General features: G+C 38.0%; 1 protein-coding gene across 15 annotated transcripts in view; it reads left to right on the plus strand.

Moving 5' to 3' along the window:
* Positions 1 to 23,302, plus strand: part of TRIM37 (tripartite motif containing 37) — a 163,197-nt gene that overhangs the window by 79,445 nt on the left and 60,450 nt on the right. For 12 of the 15 annotated variants that reach the window (XR_014080740.1, XM_081585198.1, XM_081585201.1 and 9 more), the window contains 3 exons: positions 3,936 to 4,021; positions 10,252 to 10,446; positions 18,742 to 19,050. Coding sequence is in view for 14 of the 15 variants with exons in the window: in XM_081585198.1 (XP_081441324.1) it covers positions 3,936 to 4,021; positions 10,252 to 10,446; positions 18,742 to 19,050 (590 nt within the window). In the remaining variant the exon portion in view is untranslated. The remainder of the gene's footprint in view (positions 1 to 3,935; positions 4,022 to 10,251; positions 10,447 to 18,741; positions 19,051 to 23,302) is intronic. The other 3 variants (XM_081585211.1, XM_081585210.1, XM_081585209.1) reach the window with 1 other exon arrangement.

The following is a 23,302-nucleotide window of genomic DNA, read 5'->3' on the forward strand; positions in this document are numbered from 1 at the left end:
GGCCCCTCTGTCCATGGGATTCTCCATGGACAAGAATACTGGAGTGGGCAGCCATGCTGTCCTCCAGGGGATCTGCCTGAACCAGGGATTGAACCTGCATCTCCTGCATTGCAGGCAGATTCTTTACTGCTGAGCCACTGGCAAGCCCAGTTTGATCATCTCAGGAAGATACATTGTTAGGTTTTACAAGTTAAGGTCAGTTCCTTCCTTTAACAGATGGGGAACTAGGAACATAGTTGATTTGGATAATGATTATTATAAATAACTTTCAGTTAGCTAGAGCACGTTTATCAAACAGGCCTTCTTCTCTCCCTCCACCTCAGTCTTTTTATGATAGCAGTATGTATTTTCTTCCTGCTGTTTGTTTTTTTTCTTTTTTTTTGAGGTAATTGTAAATTCACTTGCAGTTGTGAGAAATAATACAAGATTCCATATGCCCTTTGCCCAGTTTTCCCCAGTAGTAAGTAACAAACATCAAGCCAGGATATTGATGTGACATAAGCAAGATACAGAACATTTCCATCATCACATGTGCCCTATATGTTTCCATTCTACAACATACCTACTTTCCCCACCTAACCTCTTCTTTGCAACCACCCATGTTTTTCTCGTTTCTATAATTTTGTCATTTAAAGGAGGTAATGTAAATGGAATCATGCAGTATGTAACACTTAGGGACTGGCATTTTTCCCACTCTGATTCTCTGGGGACTCATCCATGTTATTGTGTGCATAGGTAGTTTATTCGCTCTAATGCTGATAAGTGGTTTGTGTTGTGGACACACTACAGTTTGTTCAGCTGTTCACTTGTTGAAGAACATCTGGATTGTTTTCAGTTTGGGGCTACGATAAATAAAACTACTAGAAACATTCATGTACAGGATTTTGTGTGAACATAAATCTCCATTTCTGTTGGATAAGTTTAACTGCTGGATTGTATGGTAATTGAAAGTTAGTTTTTGAAGAAACTGCCAAATAGTTTTCTAGTTTTTACATTCCTATGAGCAGTATAGTATGGTCCACTTTCTCTGACTCCCTCGTGGCATTTAGTGTTGCCACTAGTTTTTAATTTTATCATTGTGATATTTCATTGTGGTATTAATTTACTTTCCCCCTGTTAGCTAATGATGTTGAACATCTTTTCATGTGCTTAATTTCCCATAGGCATATTCTCACTGGTAAAATTTCTCTTCATGTCTTTTACTTGTTTTCTAATTGGAACTTTTTTTTATGATAAAATATACATAACCGCAGGAGAAGGAAATGGCAACCTGCTTCAGTACTTTGCCTGAAAAATCCCAGAGTAGCCTGGCAGACTGCAGTCCATGGGGTCACATAGAGTTGGACAAGACTGAGCCTGCATGCTTGCATGCATACATAATCATTTCTAAGGGCAGTTCAGTGGCATTTAATATTCATGTTGTTGCACAGCCATCACCACCGTCTATCCCCAGAGCTTTTTTTCATCTTCCCAGACTAAACTCTATACCCATAAAACAATAATGCCCTCTTTCCTGCTAGCAACTACTGTCGAGTTTTGAGAGTTCTTTGTATATTAGATTCTGGAGAAGGAAATGGCAGCCCAGTCCAGTACTCTTGCCTAGAAAATCCTGTGGACAGAGGAGCCTGGTAGGCTACAGTCCATGGGGTTGGAAATTGTCAGACACGACTGAGCAACTTCACTTTCACTTGTATATTCGGTACTAGTCCTTTGCTGAATTTGGAACATGCTTTGAAGATAACTTTCATTCTGTAGCTTATCTTTTCATATTAACAGGGCCTTTTGCCAATCAGAAATTTTTAATATTTCAACAGTGTTTTGTAGTTTTCAGAGTATATGTTTTACTCATTTTTGAAATCATTCATCAGTATCTTACTCTTTTTCATGCTATTGTAAATGTAATTGGATTTTCTTTTTAAGTTTCTTTTGTGGGTTGTTCTTTGATCTTATTCTTTTTCATGCTATTGTAAATGCAATTGAATTTTCTTTTTAAATTTCTTTCGTGGATTGTTCTTTGCAAGTACATGAAAATGCATATTTTTGTATCCTGCAACCTTGTTAACTTGTTTATTAATTCTAATAGTTTTTTAATGGATTCTTTAGATTTTTCTATGTGTAATATTATACCTGTACATAGATATAGTTTTTCTTGTTCTTTTCCAATTTGGATGCCTTCTATGTCTTTTTCTTGCCTAAGTTTACTGGATAGAACATCATATAGAATTGGTGGGAGTGGACATTCTTTCTTATCTTGTTCCTGATCTTACAGGGAAAGTTCAGTCTTTCACCATTTAATGTGATGTTAGGTGTGAGTTTTCTGTAGATGCCCTTCTGGTTTACTGAGTGTTTTTATTATGAAAGGGTATTGGTTTTTTCGAAGTCTCTTTCTGCATCTCTTCAGATGACCATGTAGTTTTTGTTTTTTATTAATATGGTGTATTACGTTAGTTCATTTTCAGATTCTAAACCAACTTTGCGTTCCTTGGATAATTCCTACTCTGCCATGGTGTGTAACTCTTTATGTTCTGCTGGATTCCTGTTTTTCTTTTTTGCTGGATTCCATTTGAGAGGTTTTTTTTTTTTTTAATGTTCTTAATAACGTTATACCTTTTTCTGTGGGTCTGTTTTTATAGCCTGCTTCTTCTCACAGGCAAAATTTCTGAGCCAGAGTTCTGAAGCTAGAGTGAGGACAAAGGTGTGCTTATTTCTCCCACTTAAGAAGCTGAGCCAGTGGGAGTGGGCGAGTTGGGGGCTGTAGCCTCATATCTTTTCAGTTGGTCTTCTGAGGCCTGGAACTTCTGCTTTATGAGTGACTTGGGGCAAGGGTGATCTGAGCCCCAGTTTCTTCACATGCTGCATCAAAGGTAGAGCCTTGGGTCTGGATGGAAGAAGGGTATCCCTGCCTCTTGGCCACATATACCTGACTTTAGCCTAGCCACAGGTAGCTGGGAGCAGGATGAGAAATGCTGGGGTTTTGTTCCTCTTGGGAATATAGCCCTTCTCCTGGGAGCTGTCGGAAATGGGAGCCTTATGTGCTCGGGTGCATCAGTCAGAAGTGGAATTGCTGTATCACTGCTCTTGGTTCAAGTACCACAGACTCGCTGTTGTTACCAAATTTTATTACTGTTTTCATTTGCTGTATGCTCTTAGAATCATTTCCGGAATCTATAAACTGTTGCCTTAAAAAATAATGTTCACGGTTTCACTGGAGAGCAGATCCGTAGAGCTATTCATGCTGTCAACCTGGGAACTGATTTTGAGACTCCTTTGGGCTTCCTCGTGGCTCAGCTGGTAAAGAATCCACCTGCAATGCAGGAGACCCTGGTTCGATTCCTGGGTTGAGAAGATCCCCTGGAGAAAGGAAAGGCTACCCACTCCAGTATTTTGACCTGGAGAATTTCATGGACCGTATAGTCCATGGGTTGCAAAGAGTTGGACACGACTGAGTGACTTTCACTTTAAATACCCAAAACTAGCACTGATTTGTGCTAGTCCATATAATACTTTGTCATTTAAAATAAGATAATTATGTTTTGATAAACAACACCCTCTTTTCTGAAATGATATCTTAAGAAACTAGTTTTTAGTCATATATAGTAATTTAAACATCCTTCTTAACCTTAAAATGTACAGTTTTAAGCCAAAGTTACTACCATTAAATTACAAATTCTTTGAAGCTATAATTTCTTCTGCTTACATGGTTCTCAAGTTTTCTGTTTTGAAGATTAAATGTTGCCAATCTATTTTAGTACTTTAAAAATGTAGATTGAACATTAATAATACTGTGCATATATATGATAATGACAAAAGTCTTTCCCCTCAGTTTTCTGTTTAGAAATATACTGTTACTTCATAGGAGAAAGCTATACACTATTGTTGTAAAATTCATTGAGATTTACTTACTACGTGGAAAAATGATTTCTATATATTCTTAGGTCTGGGGAGAATGATGTGGAATACAACAGCATGGAATTGGAAGAGGGAGAACTCACGGAAGATGCAGCTGCAGCAGGACCTCCAGGTACTGGAGCCAAACCCCACAAGCCATCCTGTCTTCTCTTTCCTCCTCTTTGAATGTATCACAGTTTAATATGTGGTAGCCATTGCACTACATTGTTCATGGTGTTAGAAGGACTGTATTTTATGTATGGATTTTATAGTATTACTAATAGTGTTTAGAATAGTAATAGCTAAGATTTGATGCATTCTTACATAGGCACTGTGCAAAAGCACTTAATGTGTACCTTATCTCATATATCTATAAAATTCTTGGAGATAGATTTTAATATTATCTTCTTTTTGTAGCTGTAGAAACTGATGTGTAAAGGAATTAAGCAATTTGCTGTCATTTTACAATTAAGTAAATGAAAGAGGAATTAGAGTTTTCTATTTATTTGAATCTAAAGCTCATGATCTTATCTACTATTACAAACTTTTTACGATACGTAAGTCTTGTTTGTATATCTACCTCAACTATAGATTAATTTGAATAGAATCATTGAATCTTTGACTTACAGAAGACATTTCGAGAACTCAATTTATATGTGGAAAAACCTCAAGAGATTTAGTTGGTATAGCTAGATTAGAACCTCATGTCATCTTCTTGAACCTAGCTTTTTACCAAAGTACACGGCTCCTCCTAGGATAACCAGTTTTAAATAGTGTTTCTTTTGTTTTCTTGTACCTGTTCAATTAAGCATGGGAATTTTGGCTAGAACAATTATCAACTAGTTTTTTGCTGCTTCTATTTTACCTGCGTCGCCTTTGGTATGAACGTTGGCATATTCTGTAGCATGCTTGAATATCTAAAGACCTCTTTAATACTGCTCCTTAGCAGTTCAGCTTCCACTTTTGCACTGTACTCCTGTCTTTCACTTTATTTCTAAGTGATCTCAGTCACACCTGTATGTCAGTTCTGTCTGTGTGCTGATTACTCCCCAAGCTCCATCTCTAGCCTTTATTTTTCTCATGGCTTCCAGACCGATGTAGCAGTTTGGTTTTGATGTCTCAGTCTTAGATCTCCTAAACAGAAATCATTACCTTTTCATTTGCAGGCTTACCCATCAGTGATGGCCATCATCTTGATGATTATAATGCTGTATATTCTTCATCTTTTCTTCTCCTTCAGACACTCCCTTTAATATGTCACCAAAATCTGTTGATTCTTCCTCCTAGATAGTGAGGGAATACATTTGTTACTTCACATTCTATTGCCATTTCTGTGTAGGCCTGTGTCTTTCAACCTGAATGAGAGGCTATTTGGGTTCTTTGTATCTGTTATTGCTTCCATCCATTCTGTTTCCCATAGCATGAGTTCCAAATGAGGTGACTTTTTATTCCCTTCAAAATAATATCTGATTGTATCCCTTCTCTCCTTAAAAACCCTTTATTTCATTCCATTTACTTATAGGATGAAGTCCAAACTCATTAATATGGTACACAATACCCTTCATGTGCTGGCTTCTGCTCATTTTTTCCCCAGCTTTAAAAGGTATAATTGACAAAAATTGTATATGTTTAAGGTGTACAGCGTAATGGTTTCATATAAATATGCATTGTGAAATGGTCAGCATGATCAAGCCAATAGCATTTATTGCCTCACATAGTCACCTTATTTTTTGTTTCCTCTTCTCTATCCCACTCCTCTCTGATAACAGCCTGTTTTCTGTGTATGACTGTTCTGGTTTTGTTATGTTTGTCCATTTGTTTTGTTTCTTAAATTTTACATATAAGTGAAGTCATTTATCTTTATCTTTCTCTGTCTTACTTATTTCATTTAGCATAATACCCTCCAGGTCCATCATGTTACAAGATCAGGTAATGGAAAGTCTTATTTGCCCGGCTAAGGAGGTTGGCCTTTTATTCTGTGGAACCACTAAAGATCTTTAAGAGTGAATGTGGTCAGATTTGTCTATATAGTGAAAAATGGGTTAAAGGTGTATGAGATAAGATTGGATACTACTGTGAAAATTCTCTGGGAGTTCAATGGTTAGAACTCCATGCTTTCACTGATGAGAGCATGGGTTTGACCTCTGATTGGGAAACTAAGATCCCACAAGCCGCATGGTGTAGCCAAAAAAATAAAAGGAAACTACTTCAATATTCCAGGAGGGAAAGTTTGAGGGCCCAAAATAAGGCAAGAATAGCAGAGGCAGAGAAGAAGAGACCTTCTGAGAGATGTTGAATAGTAAGCATCTGTGACTTGGGAGTGTCTTACTGGATGGGTTGGAGTCGGTGGCAGTGTGGGGGTGATTCCTTAAGGTCTCTAGTATGGGCCTCGTTCCATAAGCTAGTGAGTCTCAGAGCAGAGGATAATATATTCAGTGTGATCCGTGCTGATATTGATGGGCCAGTGGGACTCCCACATTATGATCCCCAGACCCATGTAACTGACTGCTTGGAAGACCACAGGTGTGCACTCTGTGTAGTAATATGCATTGTTGTTTTTAAAAATAAGCATCATCAGGGCTTCGCTGGTGGCTCAGTGGTAAAGAATCCACCTGCCAACTTGGGTTGAATCCCTGGTCTTTGGCAAATTACTAAGCCCATGCTCCACAACTGTGGAACCTGTGCTGTAGAGCCCAGGAGCTGCAACTACTGAGCCCATGTGCCACAACTGCTGAAGCCTGTGTGCCCGAGAGCCCATGCTCTGCAGGAGAAGCCCCCGCAATTAAAAGCCCATGCACTGCAAAATAGAGAGGAACTCCTTGCCACAGCCAGAAAAAAGCCCTCACAGCAACAAAGACCCAGTACAGCCCCCAAAATAAAAAATTATTTTAAAAGATTTTAAAAAATAAAAGTCATAATTTTTATTCATTGAAATAAATGAACTAATTAAAATATCATTTACAAGATTCACCCATAATATGTAAAGAATTTCTACAAATCAATAAAAAGATGACAACCTCTTTAGTTTAATAAAAAAGGCAAAAGACAAGAATAGACACTTCACAAAGTAGTCTATCTAGATGAGCAGTACACATTTTTAAAGATACTCAGCTGCTTTTGTCAGAGAAATGCAAGTTGTGGTGCTATTGAGTTTGTTTATCCTACATGAAGTTTCTTGAGTTGAGTGTTTTGGATGTTTACATGAATAGTTTTCATTATATGTAGGGAATTTTTACCTATTTTTCTTTGAATAATATTCTTTCTCCTCTTCTCTAACTCCCATTATGTGTATGTTGGTACACTTGGTGGGGTTTCACAGGTCTCTGAGACGGTTCATTTTTCTTCATTCTTCTTCAGGAAATGCCAGATAAAATCCACATTATGATACCATTGAATACCCACTGTAATGGCTAATACTTTTTAAACTGGCAGTACTAAATGTTGAAAGCATGTGGAGAGATAGAAACTCTCGTAGCTTTCTGGTAGGAATGAAAATTGATAACTCGACTTTAGAAAACTGTCGGGCAGTATAGGCTAAAGCTAAATAGACACATCCTATGACTTTTCCACTCCAACAGAACAGGAGCTGGTATTTGCCAGTTGAGTTCTACAAGATAATTTACAGCAGTATTGTTCTTTTTTAGGTGCTTTTGTTTTCTTGTGTTTTTAATTTTAAAAAAGTAAATGTAATCTTTAACAAAGTAAAGAATGTGAAAAACTAGAGAAGACTGGAAAGGTTTTGCAGAAAACTGGAAAGTTTGAGTCTAGACTGTGTAGGACCTCAAATGTTTTGCTAATACAAGCACTGTGGTAAAATCAAGAGCTCAGATAGATTAGTGTGACATTTAAGCAGGCTTAATCTGGCTTGGCTTAGGAAGAGAGCATCCATTTGCTTTTTTATGAGGTTTTTTTTTTTCCCATGTGAAGTTCAGGAGCAGTTTTCTGCTTACAAGTTCAGTAGCTTTATTTCTAGTAGCAAAAAGCAACCCAGATTCTTTCCTAATAGAAATAAAGTAGTTGTATATATTCATATTTTATAGCGCTTTACAGAAATAATGAAAATGAATAAGCTGCTATATATAGCAATATAGATGAATCTCATGAATATAATATTGAGCAAAGAAGCAGAGTATAAGAATATAGCTGTATCATTGCATTTAAAAAAGGTTCAAAAACAGGCAAACTAATCTATGGTGTTTTACTCTGGATGGAAGTTACCTTTGGGGAGGAGGGTAAGTGAGCAATTTTAAGAGGCGTGGAGGAATTTTGGGATGCTATTAATTTGTGATCATTCACTAGGATTTATGGACTTCCCTGGTGGCTCAGCAGTAAAGAATCCTCCTGTGGTGCTGGAAATGTGGGTTCAATCCCTGGGTTGGGAAAACCCCGTGGAGGAGGTCATAGCAACCCACTCCAGTATTTTTCCAGGCAAATCCCACAGACAGAGGAGCCTGGTGGACTACAGTTCATGGGGTTGCAAACAGTCAGACATGACTAAACCAGCTGAGCATGCGCTCACGTGACTAGGCTGTATGAGACAGTCTGCACACACTCCCCCAGGTGAATGGCAGTGCTAACTCCTAGAGAGGGAAACTGAGATAGATGCTAGAGTCTCTGATGCCTGTGGATGAAATGTGATCCTGTGTGGAAGGATGGGAACCTGGGAGGGAGGGAATAGCCAAAGGACACGAACCACAACAGAAAGGAGTTTTGCTCATTGGTGAGAGTAGTGAGTGACCTGGAAGAGTGGTTAGAAACAGAAGACTATTAACACTCATTTCTACACTTGGAGGTCCATTTAGCATGAGAGATAAACAACTTTTGTTTTTAAAGAACCAGATAGTTGGGCAGTCGATACCATAATCTGGGCTAATGAACCTATTTACTGTACAACCAGAACCACCTGAGTAGCTTTTTGAAAAAGTCCTGGATCCCGCTTCAGTATCCTCATTCAGTACATCTAGAGTAGGGCCAGGAATCTGTCCTTTTAAAAACTCCTCCAACTGACTTATATGCAGCCTGATTTGGGAACTTCCTAGTAAAGGAAAAGAGCTAAGGAACAGTTTCAAGGTGGAGAGGGAATAGTTTTCTGTCTTTTAAAATAGGAGTTTCAAAAAGAAAAAAAAATAGGAGTTGCAGTGGTGTGTACAGAGGCTAAAAGAGAAATTGGCAATGGGATAATCCTTAGAAGAGGAAGGACAAACAAGTAGAAGGTAAGGACGTGAGGATGTGAATATAGATGAAAAACATGTAAGTAAATAACTGGTCTGAAGCTTCTGAATAATAAACTTTTCTCCTAAGTACCCCCCATCCATCTCCATCTCTTTAGAAACACCCTCATGAATAGTCAGGACTTGATTACTTCATGTTATTTTTATATTATCTACTTTAAGACTTTGCATGTAACATTTTTTAATGTTGTGGGTTTTTTAGAATATATTTAAATAACTTTATTTAAGGAGGTCAGTTTTAACCAACATTTCCGTACCTAATACTTGCTAGGCATTGTACTAGGCACTGGAGAAAAGTCAGATGGCTTCCTTGGGTTAAGGAGCTTTTTAGTTCAGTATAGGTAATACAAATATGACCGTTTTCTCAGATGTCATATTATGCATCAGTCATTGACAGGTTAAGTCTAAAATATTCAAATTGTACTTCAGTATTTAATCAAACTAGAAAAAATGTCTTGCCAGACGGTCATGACCTGAGTATTTTACTGTTCCTAGACCCGCAGAAGATTCCATTTTGGTGTCTAGATCCTTGGGATCTGTTATACCAGGGGGCTTGACTTTCATCCAAGACCACTGGGTTATAAGATACATTCACCTTTTCCTTAACCCTCATCCCCCAATTGTGTATATTGTACATGCTGTCACCTTTTTATTTCTGGGGTTTAGGATGGGGCTTCCCAGGTGGCGATAGTGGTAAAGAATCTACCTGCCAGTGCAGGAGATGCAAGAGACATGGGTTTGATCCCTGGGTCAGGAAGATTCCCCTGAAGGAGGAAATAGCAACCTGCTCCAATATCCAGTATTCTTGCCTGAAAAATTCCATGGACAGAGGCTCCTGGCAGGCTAGAGTCCATGGAGTCGTGAAGAGTCTGACGTGACTGACCATGCACGCAGGATGAGGCTGTGGATAACTCCTGAATTTTGAATAGTGATGAGGCCAGTGGTCATTCACTGCTTTGTACACTTCTCTGACGATACGGTTTCTTTGTGCTTCTCATCATGAACACCAGCTCCTAAGAGATAGGTCCATAGACAAGTATTCAAACAACATTAACCAGTTACTTTTTTCTTTTAAGTATACTTGAATTTGTCCAATTACATATAGCTTTCATTTTCTATATCTCTTTTGCAGGTGGCAGCCATGGCTATGTGGGTGCCAGTAGCAGAATGTCAAGAAGAGCACACTTGTGCTCTGCTGCTACCAGCAGTTTATTAGACATCGATCCTTTAATTTTAATACATCTCTTGGACCTTAAGGACCGGAGTAGTATGGAAAATTTGTGGGGCTTACAGCCTCGGCCCCCTGCTTCACTTCTGCAGCCCACAGGTAAAATATGAACAGTAATTTTCCTTTTTTCTTTGCTTCTCCAAAAGAACTCTTAAATTTGAATTCAGATCTCTTAAGTGTTGAAACATGGTATGTTTCTGTCACAAATTGATTTTTCATTGTATTTTATAAAACTTGATCAATTGAATCAGTTTTTTATTATTGTTCAAAGGTATTTTGTACAAAAATAATGTCAGAGTACCTGTAAGAAGGTTTTTACATGATTTGCCTTTTAGATTGTGACTACTGGGCAGTTTGATCGATGTGAATTACAATTGTCCTCTTTGTGAATGGACTTAAAGTTTTGCAGGCCTCATGAACACCCTGACTTCTGAGTGCGACTGTGTGTTAATTAAAAATAGAAAAAGAAGGTTTACTTATGCTTTGATGTTCGGTAGCCTAAAAATGTATACCAGTTAGCAGCAGTATTTTTAAAAAATTATTTGTTAAAGAGAAATTACATTTGTGTTACTGTAATAATGATGTATACACTTACACAAATTTAGATGTGTAGTCAAATGTGGACTTTCTGAAACTTTTAGACACAGGCTTTTCTCTTTTTTAGATTTACACCTGTTAATTTTATTTTTTAAATTTGGTTGTGTTGGATCTTCGTTGCTGTGCTCAGGCTTTCTCTAGTTGTGGACATCAGGGGCTACTTTCTAGTTGCAGAGAGTGGAGGCTGCTCTCTAGTTGTGGTGCCCAGGTTGTAGGCACACAGGCTTCAGTAGTTGCAGCAAGCAGGCTCAGTAGTGTGGTGCATGGGCTCAGTTGCTCCACGGCATGCAGAATCCTCCCAGACCAGGAGTTAAACCCGTGTCCTCTGCACTGGCAGGCAGATTCCTATCCACTGTGCCACCAGAAAAGTGCTAGGCGTTTACTTTTAAATGGCATATTTTAGAAACCGTTTTTGTTGGAAATCTTTCTAAAAAAACTGAACATTTTTCCTACCTTCCTAAAAAAAGAGGTAGTACTTTACAAATCAAATCAGTAATTTAGAACAGTGATTTTGCTGCTTCTTTTTAGCAGCAGAACTCACTTTTCAAGTAGAGTTTAAAGCAGAACCTCAGTGTAGTATAGAGAAATAGAGCTGCTCTAGTGGAGAATAGTTCAGAGCTTGGATTATTTAGTTCCCTTTGTTCCTAAAGTATACTTCCTGAAAGCCTGGGTCCTCAGTTTGAAAGACTGTCTCCAATCAGGTTAAGAAACAATTGCCTTTTTCTGTCACTCAAGTACATTTTGTGTTATGCTTGTACAAAATAGCACTTACACATTGTATATAATTTTTTTCTGAGGCATTTTTATGTAGAAAGCTTAAAATGTAGAAAATTATAAAGAGAAAATTAAAATTACACATAGTTCTTGTGATCAACAAACAAATACCCTTTAAGAAAAAAACTTACTAGCAAAGATTTTGCATAAATTATGCCACTGTTGTTTGGAAAGACTTAGTGAAACAAACAAGTTCTGGTTCTCCAGGTGGATATATACATTGTTTTAACCTTTTTGAAGGAAAATTTTGTAGTAGATGTAAAATACCTCTATCCTTTAATCCTGTAACTTCATTTTTAGGAGTATATTCCAGAGAGAAAACAATCAGAGTTCTTTGAAAATATCCAACAATACAATTATGGTTGAAAAATTCCAGTTTTCCAAGGAATAGCATATTTTATAGACAAGTAAAATCCTGTTTTTGAAAAATTCAATGTCAGAGAAAAGAATGCAAACTACATAAACAGAATAAGATCTCTGTTCTCTGAAAGTTTTCTATTAAAACTGATAATATAAATGAAATGAGTTTTAGATCAAAGTGATTAAAAAGTCGATGACAAGGAGGATGGGGTTTGAAATAGAGAGGAACAAGGCTTAGATTTAAGCATATTGAGTTTAACATACCAGTGTAGATAGCTAAAAATTAAGAACTGAAATACAGGCAGTTATTTGCCTAGAGGTGATGCTGAGTAATTAAAAAGAAGGGAGTAAGATTGCAGAAGAATGAGTTTCAAGAAATCCTTTAAAAGGGCTAGGAACATAATTATGGTGAACATCTGTTGTTATTGCATGTGTGGAAGATGAGCCAGATAAAGAGCCTTTGGAGAGGAAAGAGAAGAGAGTCATGGAAGCCAAGTGAAAAATAACCTTTCTGTGAGAGGATATTTAAGGCTAACGTTACAGAAAGATCCAGGTTTCTTTTTATTAAAGTGCTTGCTTGAATTTTAGTGTTCATTTTTTATTCTTTGTGTATTATTTCCTTCTCAATCTGTATACTTTCATTTCCTTTTCTTGTCTTATTGCATTAGTGAGAACTTCCTGTAGAGATTGGAAAGGAGTGGTGAAAAGATGTCCCTGATCTTGATGGGAAAGCTTTTAAGTTTCTCACCAGAAAGTATAATACTAGCTGTAAATTTTCCTTAAATATTCTTTTATCAAGTTGAGAAAGTTCCCCTCTATTCTGAGGTTTTATTGTGAATGGTTGCTGGATTTTGTGAAATGCTTTTTTTTTGCCTCTTGATAAGATATGTAAATATATTACATTAAATGATTTTCGAATATTGAAGAAGCCTTGCATACCTGGGATAAATCCCATTTGGTTGTCGTGTATGGTTGTTTAAATGTATTGTTTAATTCAGTCTGCTAATATTTTTGTTGAGGGTTTTTGGTATCTGTGTTCATCAGAGATACTGGTCTGTAGTTTTCTTTTAATGTCTATCTGACTTTGGTATTAGAGTAATTCTGGCCTCATGGATCCAGTAAGGAAGTATTCCCTCTGCTTCTTGTGGAGACTGTAGAGAATTTTATAATTTCTTCTTTAAATGTTTGGTAGAATTCACCAGTGGATCTATTCGGGCCAGATGCTTTCTGTTTTGGAAAGGTATCATTACTGACTGAATTTCTTTAATATATACAGGCCTGTTCATATAGTCTGTTTCTTCTTCTGTGAGTTTTGGCAGATTGCCTTTGAAGGAGTTGGTCTGTTACATCTAGGTTATCAAATGTGCTGGCATAGAGTTGTTGACAGTGAACACCTGTCACGTATCAGACTCACTCTAGGTTTTTGTTCTTAACCACTGTTTCATAAAAGAGACATCATAAGGGGCATCAGGGTATGAACAACAGATAGTGTAGCTGAACCAGATTTTGAGGTACACGCAGTGGTAAATAGAAAGGCAAGTTGGATCTGTTCTGTGAAAGGCTTGCCTGAGGAATTTATTCATAGTGAACAGTGGGTAACCATTGTTTCAGTTTAGGAATAGTTTGATTGAAGCTATATTTTAGAAAGCTCACAGTGTTAACTATCAAAGGAAACTTTAATCAGGATACAGTTGTAGATGTTTATTTGTCGTTCCCATTATGAGAGGACAAATTCATACGTTTCTGTGTATTTTCTCAATCATTATAATGTGTGGAGCTGGGGTAAGATCTTCAGGATCTTTTGATGTTATAAAAATTCTTTTAAACCTCTAGGGAACCGATTAACCTGGGCAGTGGAGAAGTAATTTACTTAGAGCAAAGAGTTATGCTTGTGGGGGTAGAGTTTATGGGGCTTGGCAACTAATTGTAATGTGGTAAAGAGGACTTCCCAGATGGCTCAGTGGTAAAGAATCCACCCACCAACACAGGAGATGCAAGTTTGATCCCTGAATCGAGAAGATCCCCTGGAGGAGGAAATGGTAACCCACTCCAGTATTCTTGCCTAGGAAATCCCTTGGACAGAGAGCCTGGCACTCTACAGTCCGTGGGGTCGCAAAAGAGTCAGACACAACTTAGTAACTAAACAACAACAAAAGAGTACTCTGAAGTAGCTTAGATTACCAGGAGAAGGGTGGTGGCATTGACAGGTACTGAAGTCTGGAGGAGGAGCTGTAGATACCTGTCATTCTTGAAAGAGGTAAGTGAGTGTTATAGATGAGACTCTCAGTTCTGTTCACCTGATAGCTTGACAAATTCGGGAAGGCTTCTCATCCTCAGTGCAGTGAGCGTCCTTGTCAGGTTCCCGTGGTGTAAGATTCCATAGCACTTTTACACTCTCCTGTCTTGACACTAACCACACAGTACTGGAATGGATTTTCATTTTTTTCTCAGCTGGACTGTGAGCTTTGTGAGGACAAAGATGGGTGTTTGTCCTGTTCATTCTTGTATCCCCTGCCTAGCCCAGTGCTTAGCATTTGAAACAAACTCAGTAATTGTTTATTGACTGACTATCAGGTAACAGAGGTTTGATTAAATCTATTTTGTATTTTCCCAGTGGGCTTCTTCCTTTTAAAAATTCTTGTCAGTTTCTAGTAATAATAAACTAAACCATGTGGGTTAATACAGGTTTTCCTATTTAAGTCCAGGTAGATGTAGGGTGGGAGATGACAGCCATAAAGATTTTATTTAGCAAAACATTTTGAGTATTTTGTGCTGTAGGCTGCATGGCCTAGAATGCAAAGGTCGCTGAGATGTAATCTCAGCCTCTAAGTTGTTCACATTCTAGTCGTCTGTCTTCCTTACTGTAATATAATGTGCTCTACAAAATTAGGTTAGAATTGATTTGAAAGGAGGGGAGCAATTGGTGGGTTTAGGTGCTTGAAGAAGGAGACATTTCCGATCATATCTGGTAAGTTTGGGTTAGCAGAGAGAGCAGAGGGAAGAGGACGTGTAAAAAGGGTGAGGGGCAGGTCAGAGCTGCAGGACTGGGTGCACTGAGCTATTTAGAGGCAGAAGGTAAAGCCACTGAACGGGGCGGGGGTGGACTCAGATAATGTAGGGCCTGTGTGCTCTCCTGATGTTTCCTCGGTGATTCTGAGCAGGAATGTAACATCTGATTTGGGTTTTAAAAACTGCTGCGATACTTCGGTGGACAGTGGGTTCAATGGGAACTATGCTGCACAGTGCTTTCACAGACATTGGATCTCCTGAGCCTCAGGACAGCCCTGTTACAATATATATTATTGCCTTCATTTTACAAATAAATAAATGGACTCAGAAGTTGGAAGATTTAAAGAAAGTTACAGCAATTAAATGGTTGATCTGAGACCAAATCCTGGGTTTCTAAAATCTCTCCTAAGAGTCTATTGTGAATGCTTTCAGCTGCAAGTAGCAAAATCATGCTAATCGTGGCTTAACTAATAGTAATAAAGTATACGTATAATAAAGTGCGTATTACGTATTACATCTGGAGGTTAGTGATTCCATGTGCATCAGGTATTTAAAGGCAGGGCAAAGGATGGTCTTCCTGCAGTTCTCCTGCCTCTTCTGGCGTGGTGTTAAGATGACTGCCACAGCTTCAGGCATCATTTATTCACAGGAATGTGTCACTAACAGGAAAGAAAAGATGGGATGTAAAAGACCTATTCCTGTGATGCTGGAAAGCAAAGTTATTAAGATCACGAAGTTATTAAGACTCTGGAGGCAGGCTCCTTGGTTTGAATTCAAGCTCTTCTACTTTATAGTTGTATCCCCAACATAATAAAATCTCCCAGTCAGAATGGAGGCTTTCTCTCTCCCCTCCCCCCAGCTTTGGCTGAAATTTTTAGTCATGTGCCCACTCTAAATGCTCCAAGAGGAATAAGCTTAGACTAGTTGTAGGCTCATACCCTCTGGGGTCAAGCAAAGGACAGCTCTCACTGCCCTGAGCAGTGCTGGTCTGCCTAACACCTAAACACAGTCTGGGTTCTGCGGGCATGGTAGAAGTGGGGGAGTGGCTGTTGAACACACTGCAGTGTCTGCCTTTTCCCTCTCTTATGGCAGCAGATTGTTGCAGTGTGTGAGCAGGGTCAGCTGTCATTCCTGCTAGGAAAGGACTTGTTCCTTTGTTCCTCTTGAGGTTAGGGGGTGTTTTGGGGAGTGAGGAACTTGATTTCTTCTTGCTTTGAGTCAGTCATAATGTTCTTTGATTTCCAGAATCCTTAGTTCCTTTCTCTTTCCTGCATAGAAATTGTGTGTTTTTCTGTGCTCGTTTCTCACTTCTTAATATTTGAGTTGGGGAAAAGAAATGAAAACCAACTTCAACTACTTTCTCTTAGAAGAAACAAAGTATTGTTAGTTTAATGACTGCAAAGACTCAGTGACAGGGAAGTAATTTTTTATGATATTCCGTGGCACTTAATAGCTTCATCTGCATTGGATAACAGTTCAGTAAATCACCTTTTTAAAATGAGTTAGACTGTGTATTTTATATACTATGTATAACATATTTGACTAAGTGTTTGGCTTCTAGGTTTATGCTTTTTCTGTTGTTTTTTTTTTAATTGTGAACATACTAAAAACTCAGTACAGAAAATTTGAGAAAAGTGAATAAATTTAAAGAAGAAAGCACAGGAAGTATGGCAGCTTTAAAAATTTTTAGAGTTAAATGTATAATTCAGATTTGAGTAATTATAATGTGAAGAAATAGAGAAAAACAATAGAATGGGAAAGACTACAGATCTCTTCAAGAAAATTAGAGATCCCAAGGGAAAATGTTATGCAAAGATGGGCACAGATAAAGAACAGAAATGGCAAGGACCTAACAGAAGCAGAAGAGATTAAGAGGAGGTGGCAAGAATACACAGAAGAACTATACAAAAAAGGCCTTAATGACACAGATAACCATGATGGTGTGGTCACTCACGTGGTTTCAGACATCCTGGAATATGAAGTCAAGTGGGCCTTAGGAAGCATTACTACAAACAAAGCTAGTGGACATAACGGAATTCCAGCTGAGCTATTTCAAATTCTAAAAGATGATGCTGACAAAGCGCTGCACTCAATATGCCAGCAAATTTGGAAAACTCAGCAGAGGCCAGAGGATTGGAAAAGGTCAGTTTGCATTCCAATCCCAAAGAAAGGCAATGCCAAAGAATGCTCAAACTACCATACAGTTGCGCTCATTTCACATGCTAGCAAGGTAATGCTCAAAATTCTCCAAGGTGGTCTTCAACAATACATGAACCAAGAAGTTCCAAACGTACAGGCTGGAACCAGAGAGCAAAGTGCCAACATCTAGTCGATCATAGAAAAAGCAAGAGAATTCCATAAAAACATCTACTTCTGCTTCATTGAGTAGGCTAAAGCCTTTCACTGTGTGGATCACAACAAACTGTGGGAAATTCTTCAAGAGATAGGTATACCAGGTTACCTTACCTGCCTGCTGAGAAACCTGTATGCAGGTCAAGAAGCAACAGTTAGAATGGGACATGGAACAGTGGACTGGTTCCAAATTGGGAAAGAGTACGTCAAGGCTGTATATTGTCACCCTGCTTATTTAACTTATGTGCAGAGTACCTCATGCACATTGCCAGACTGGATGACTCACAAGCTGGAATCAAGATTTCTGGGAGAAATATCAGTAACTATGGATATGCAGATGATACCACTGTAATGGCAGAAAGTGAAGAGAAACTAAAAAGCCTCTTGATGAGGATGATAGAAGAGAGTGGAAAAGCTGGCTTAAAACTAAAGATTAAAAAAACTAAGATCGTGGCATCCGATTCCATCACTTCATGGCAAATAGATGGGCAAAAAGTGGTAACAGATTTTATTTTCTTGGACTTCAAAATCAGTACAGACAGTGACTGCAGCCATGAAATTAAAAGATGCTCCTTGGAAGTAAAGCTTTGACAAATCTAGACAGCGTATTTAGAAAGCAGACATCACTTTGCCAACAAAGGTATGTGTACTCAAAGCTATTGTTTTTCTGGTAGTCATGTATGGATGTGAGAGTGGGACCATCAAGAAGGATGAGTGCTGAAGAATTGATGCTTTTGAATTGTGGTGCTGGAGAAGACTCCTGAGAGTCCTTGGACTGCAAGGAGATCCAACCAGTCAATCCTACAGGAAATCAACCCTAAATAGCACTAATGGTGAAGCTCAAGCTCCAATACTTTGGCTACCTGTTTGGAAGAGCTGACTCATTGGAAAAGACCCTGATGATGGGAGAGATTGAAGGCGGGAGGAGAAGGGGACGACGGAGGATGAGATGGTTGAATGGCATCACTGACTCAATGGACATGAGTTTGAGTAAACTCTGGGAGTTGGTGATGGACAGGGAGGCCTGGCGTACTGCAGCCCATGGGGTTGCAAAGAGTCGGACACGACTGAATGACTGAAAAACAACTAAATGTGACCCAGATTTTAACTTTGTAGGTGTGAATAGACTTAGGATACTTGTATCTGTTTTCATTAATTGAACTTAATGCATGCTTTTATTGTTGGTACCACCTAAAGAGCTTTAGGTTACTTGCACCTCAAATTTGCCTGTATTCACAGTACAGAATGGTTTCATGAATCTTGAGGTTTATGTTAATATGACTTGTTACTTTCTCTGTGCAGCATCGTATTCTCGAAAAGATAAAGACCAACGGAAGCAGCAGGCAATGTGGCGAGTTCCCTCTGATTTAAAGATGCTAAAAAGACTCAAAACTCAAATGGCTGAAGTTCGGTGTATGAAAACTGACGTAAAGAACACACTTTCAGAAATAAAAAGCAACAATGCTGCTTCTGGAGACATGCCAGCAAGCCTCCTTTCTGCTGACCAGGCAGCTCTGGCCGCATGTGGGACCGAAAACTCCAGCAGATTACAGGAATTGGGAATGGAGCTCTTGGCAAAGTCATCAGTTGCCAGTTGTTACATACGAAACTGTAAGTGAAAAAGATCCTCTTAGTTTTATTTCTCCATGTGTCAATTGGGAAACTCAGGGAGAGGTTATTTTCAGAATAATAGTATTTAAATATCTCTCTCAGTGTTAATTAGGACTACAAATACATACAGCTTTTTCTCCCATCCAGAACTGACTTTGTATATTTTCTGCTGTATAACAGAGTTAGCATTTCTTGATTGCTTATTCTGTGCTGCTAAGTCGCTTCAGTCGTGTCCGACTCTGTGCGACCCCATAGACGGCAGCCCACCCGGCTCTGCCGTCCCTGGGATTCTCCAGGCAAGAGCACTGGAGTGGGTTGCCATTTCCTTCTCCTTATTCTGTACTGGGCAACAAATAAGACAAAATCTTTACTCTCATGAATTCTGCATTTATTACTCATGTGATAGGAATTGGACATTGAAATGTGTAGACAGGTAAAGATTATGTCAGTAGATAAAAAGTCCTGTGAAGTCCACAGCAGAGGAGTGGGGTGGGCAGAGCAAGTGAGGAGTGAGCTGTTTTAGTCAGGGTCGTCAGAAAGTCCCTCAGGAGGCAGGCGTTGAACTAATACCAGAAGGTTGAGGAGTAGGAGCCGTGCGGGGGTCTGGGGGAAGCATCCTTCAGGGTAAACAGAATGGAAAATGCAAAGTCATGATACAGGATTCACTCTACATGTCTGAAGGCTGAAGGAAGACCAGTTTGGCTGAACATTGTGAACTAAGCAGAAGCGAGAGTAGCAGGAGAAATGTCAGAGAGATAGGGCCTAGATCAGGCACGGGCTCTGTTGCTAAGTTGTGTCTCGACCTTTTTGTGACCCCATGGACTGTAGCCCACCAGGCTCCTCTGTGGAATTTCCCAGGCAAGAATGCTGGAGTGAGTTGCCGTTTCCTTCTCTATCAGATCACATAAGGTCTTATAAGACCTCAATAAGCAGTTTGAGTTTTATTCTGATTTTGGGGGGAAGTCTCTAGACAATAAAAATCAGAGGAGTGTTTATGATCTGATATACTTCTAAAACAAAGATTGCTTTGTTATGTGGAGAAGGGTCTGAAAAGGGTTGAGAGTGGAAGTTGTGAGACCAGTTCGCAACCTATAACAATAGCTTGTATGAAATACTGTGACTTATTCTGGAGTTTCTGCACTGAGTAGGTAGACTTGCTCATAGTCTAGCAGCCTTTCTTTACTGAGGTTGCGGTCTTTTTTCAAGTCTCCCAAGAATGATATAAAACTAGTACTACTCTAGATACACAGGAGAGAAGTTCATCTGTTACATACAGTGGATATTTTAAACCATGAGGGCTCAGTTCTTTCCCACAAACCTAGTAAGAAGGGGTTTAGGAAAAGAGAAGAACTAAGAATGATGTTTAAGTGTTTGGTCTAAGCACCTTAGTGACTGGTGGTATCATTAATTGAGATGCAAGTTAAATAGGAAGAAGCAGGTGTGGGGATGGTGGGCCATAGAGGCATCATGTCAGGAATTTTTTTAAAAACATGTTTGGTTTGAGATGTCTGCTAGATCTAATAAAATATCTCATAGGCAGTTGAATGCTTTCGTAAATCTGAAGTATATGAGGGTAAAGCTGGATATAAACAGTTGGGAGTCAGCAGTGTCAGATGTTGTTTAAAACCAGGGATCCAGTATGAAGGGAGTTTAACTGGAAAAGAAAAGTTTTGGTTCTGGGCACTTAAACATTTAAAGGCCTACTAGGGAAGCTAGCAAAGGAAATTGAAAAGAGCAATCATTAAGGTAGAGAACAACAGAAGAAATGAAATCCCCCCCCAAATTTTTTTTAATGTATCTCAAAAAAGGTGGAGTGGTTGTCTGTCATTGAGAGGCATCAAGATTAAGGGTGGGTAGGCCTTTTTGGAACCATTCCCGTGGAAGGGTATAGCAGAAGTGAATGCAGTGGGAAACTAGAGCATGACTGCTCGGCTCCTTCGGGAAGCGTCACAATAAATCAGGTGGTTCCTGGAAGGGTGGTGGAATCAGGAAGGAGTTTGACATCTGTGTCTTGTTTTCCTTTTCTTAAACATATCTGCTTTTTTTTACCTGGGTTTTTTTTGGTGGTAAGATATCTATATTAATAACGTAAAGTTTACTGTCAACTTTTTTTTTTTTTGAGAAAAAAAGAGACTCCTTTATTTTTATCATTTTTCTCTTTTTTTCTTCTAGTTTTATTGAGATGTAATTAACCTACAAAACTGTATAAGTTGAAGGTGCATAGAATAGTGATTTGGCTTACATACATCAACAAGTGATTACCACAATGAGTTTAGTGAACATCCATCCTCTCACAGATACAAAATTTAAAAAATAAAATGTTTTTTTTTCTTGTGAAAATACTTTTATCTTAGGATTTATTCTTTTGACAGTTTTCATATACATATCTTAATTATTTTTAGCTGTATAATTCAGTGGCATTAAATACATTTACACTGTTGTCCAACTATAACCACCATTCATCTCAACTTTTTCATCATCCCACACTGAAATTTTATATACTTGGAGTAGTAACTCGGTGTTCCCTGTTTCCCATACTCTCTGGTAACCACTGTTATACTTTCTGTTTCTATAAACTTGATTATTCTAGACATCTCATATAAGTGGAATCATAGAGTATTTGTCTTTTTGTGTCTGACTTATTTCACTTCAGCATAATTTCTTCAGTCTTCATATTGTAGCAAGTGTCAGAATTTCATTTATTTTTAAGGCTGAGTAATACTCCCTTTTATGTATATGTATACTCTAGTATGTTTATCCATTCATCTCTTGATGGACATTGGATTTTTTCCACTTTTTGGCTATTATGAATAATGCAGATATGAACATGTATGTGCAGCATCTGTTCAGTTATCTGCTTTCATCTTTTTGGAGAGTATAAACCTAGAGTGTGATTGCTGATTCATATGGTAATTCTGTGTTTAATTAAAACACAAATTATTTTAATCATGATAAATTTTACCACATTTTATTAAACAAAATTTACTGTCTTAACCTTTTTTAAGTGTAGTTATCAATGGCATTGAATATTACATGCACATTGTTGTGCTACCAATGCCAACATCCACCCACAGAACTTTCTTTTTATCTTGAGAAACTGTCTCCATACCTTGCCGTCTCTTCTTTCTCTCTCGATCCCTGGCAGCCAGCATTTTGCTCTCCGTCTATGAATTTGATTACTCTGGGTAGCTCATAGAAGTGGAAACTTATTTTATTTGTGGTTGGCTTATTTCACTTAGCATAAGCTTCTCAAGGTTCATCCATGTTCTAGCGTATGTCAACATTTTCTTCTCTTTTATGAATGCATAATATTCCACTGTGCATTCGTTTTGATGGATACTTGTGTTAACCATGTATGTGAGAGTTTACTTCTGAGCTTTCCATATGTGTGTTTATTAAAATGAGATATATTAATGCTGGATACTGATGGCAGTAATATAGTAGAGATGAATAGGACGGGGTAATTGCCGAATTCATAGAATTCTTTTGAATAGAGATGATAATTTAGTAGAAAAGTGAGTAAAGGTTATGATTAAGTTATTAAGGTAAGAAGAAATACCAAAGGACAATAAATGTATTAAAAGATACTCAACCTTATCTAGTTGTCAAGGAAAAGACAATTTTAAACCAAAGATGGACTTTTGCAAAAAACTTTTGTTACGTATTTCTTCAGATACTTCCCTAGTTGTCACTTGTTTTTGTTTTCTGCTAAACATTAAGTTTTAAATTTTTTATTTTCAACATTTATTGATAGTATCCATTGTTTGATGGTTTAATATTTTTATTTGGAAGGCCTTTTCAGCTCTAAAACAACACTTAACTTTCTTGGTTCTGTTTTTATTTTTTAACTTTTTTAACATTTAGTTCATTATTCCATATGTGACTTGTTTTCCATGACAGTGTGTAAATTCAGTGATCACCCTGCCGAACCCACCCACCAAAATGAAATATGTTTTTTGAAGAGTCTCTTCTGGTCAACAAAATGAAATTCATTTTTTATATTATAGACCAAATTCTGTTTACATAGTTCTGTTTTTAAATTCATTCATACAGTTGGACCAGGTGAAATTGCCAATGGGACACTTTTTTAAAACATACAAAATAGCTGTTTGGTATTGTTAAGCTAAATGTTTGTTCTGTTGTCTACCAGACCCACATTCCTTTTTGTTAACCATTGTAGTTTTATAGTTTATAATACGTGATATGTTTGCCTTCATTTTGTTTTCAAAATGTCTTTGAAGATTCTTACATG

This window comes from Giraffa tippelskirchi, chromosome 3, assembly GCF_054371585.1.
Source record: "Giraffa tippelskirchi isolate mGirTip1 chromosome 3, T2T-mGirTip1v1.2.pri, whole genome shotgun sequence".
Taxonomy (NCBI): domain Eukaryota; kingdom Metazoa; phylum Chordata; class Mammalia; order Artiodactyla; family Giraffidae; genus Giraffa; species Giraffa tippelskirchi.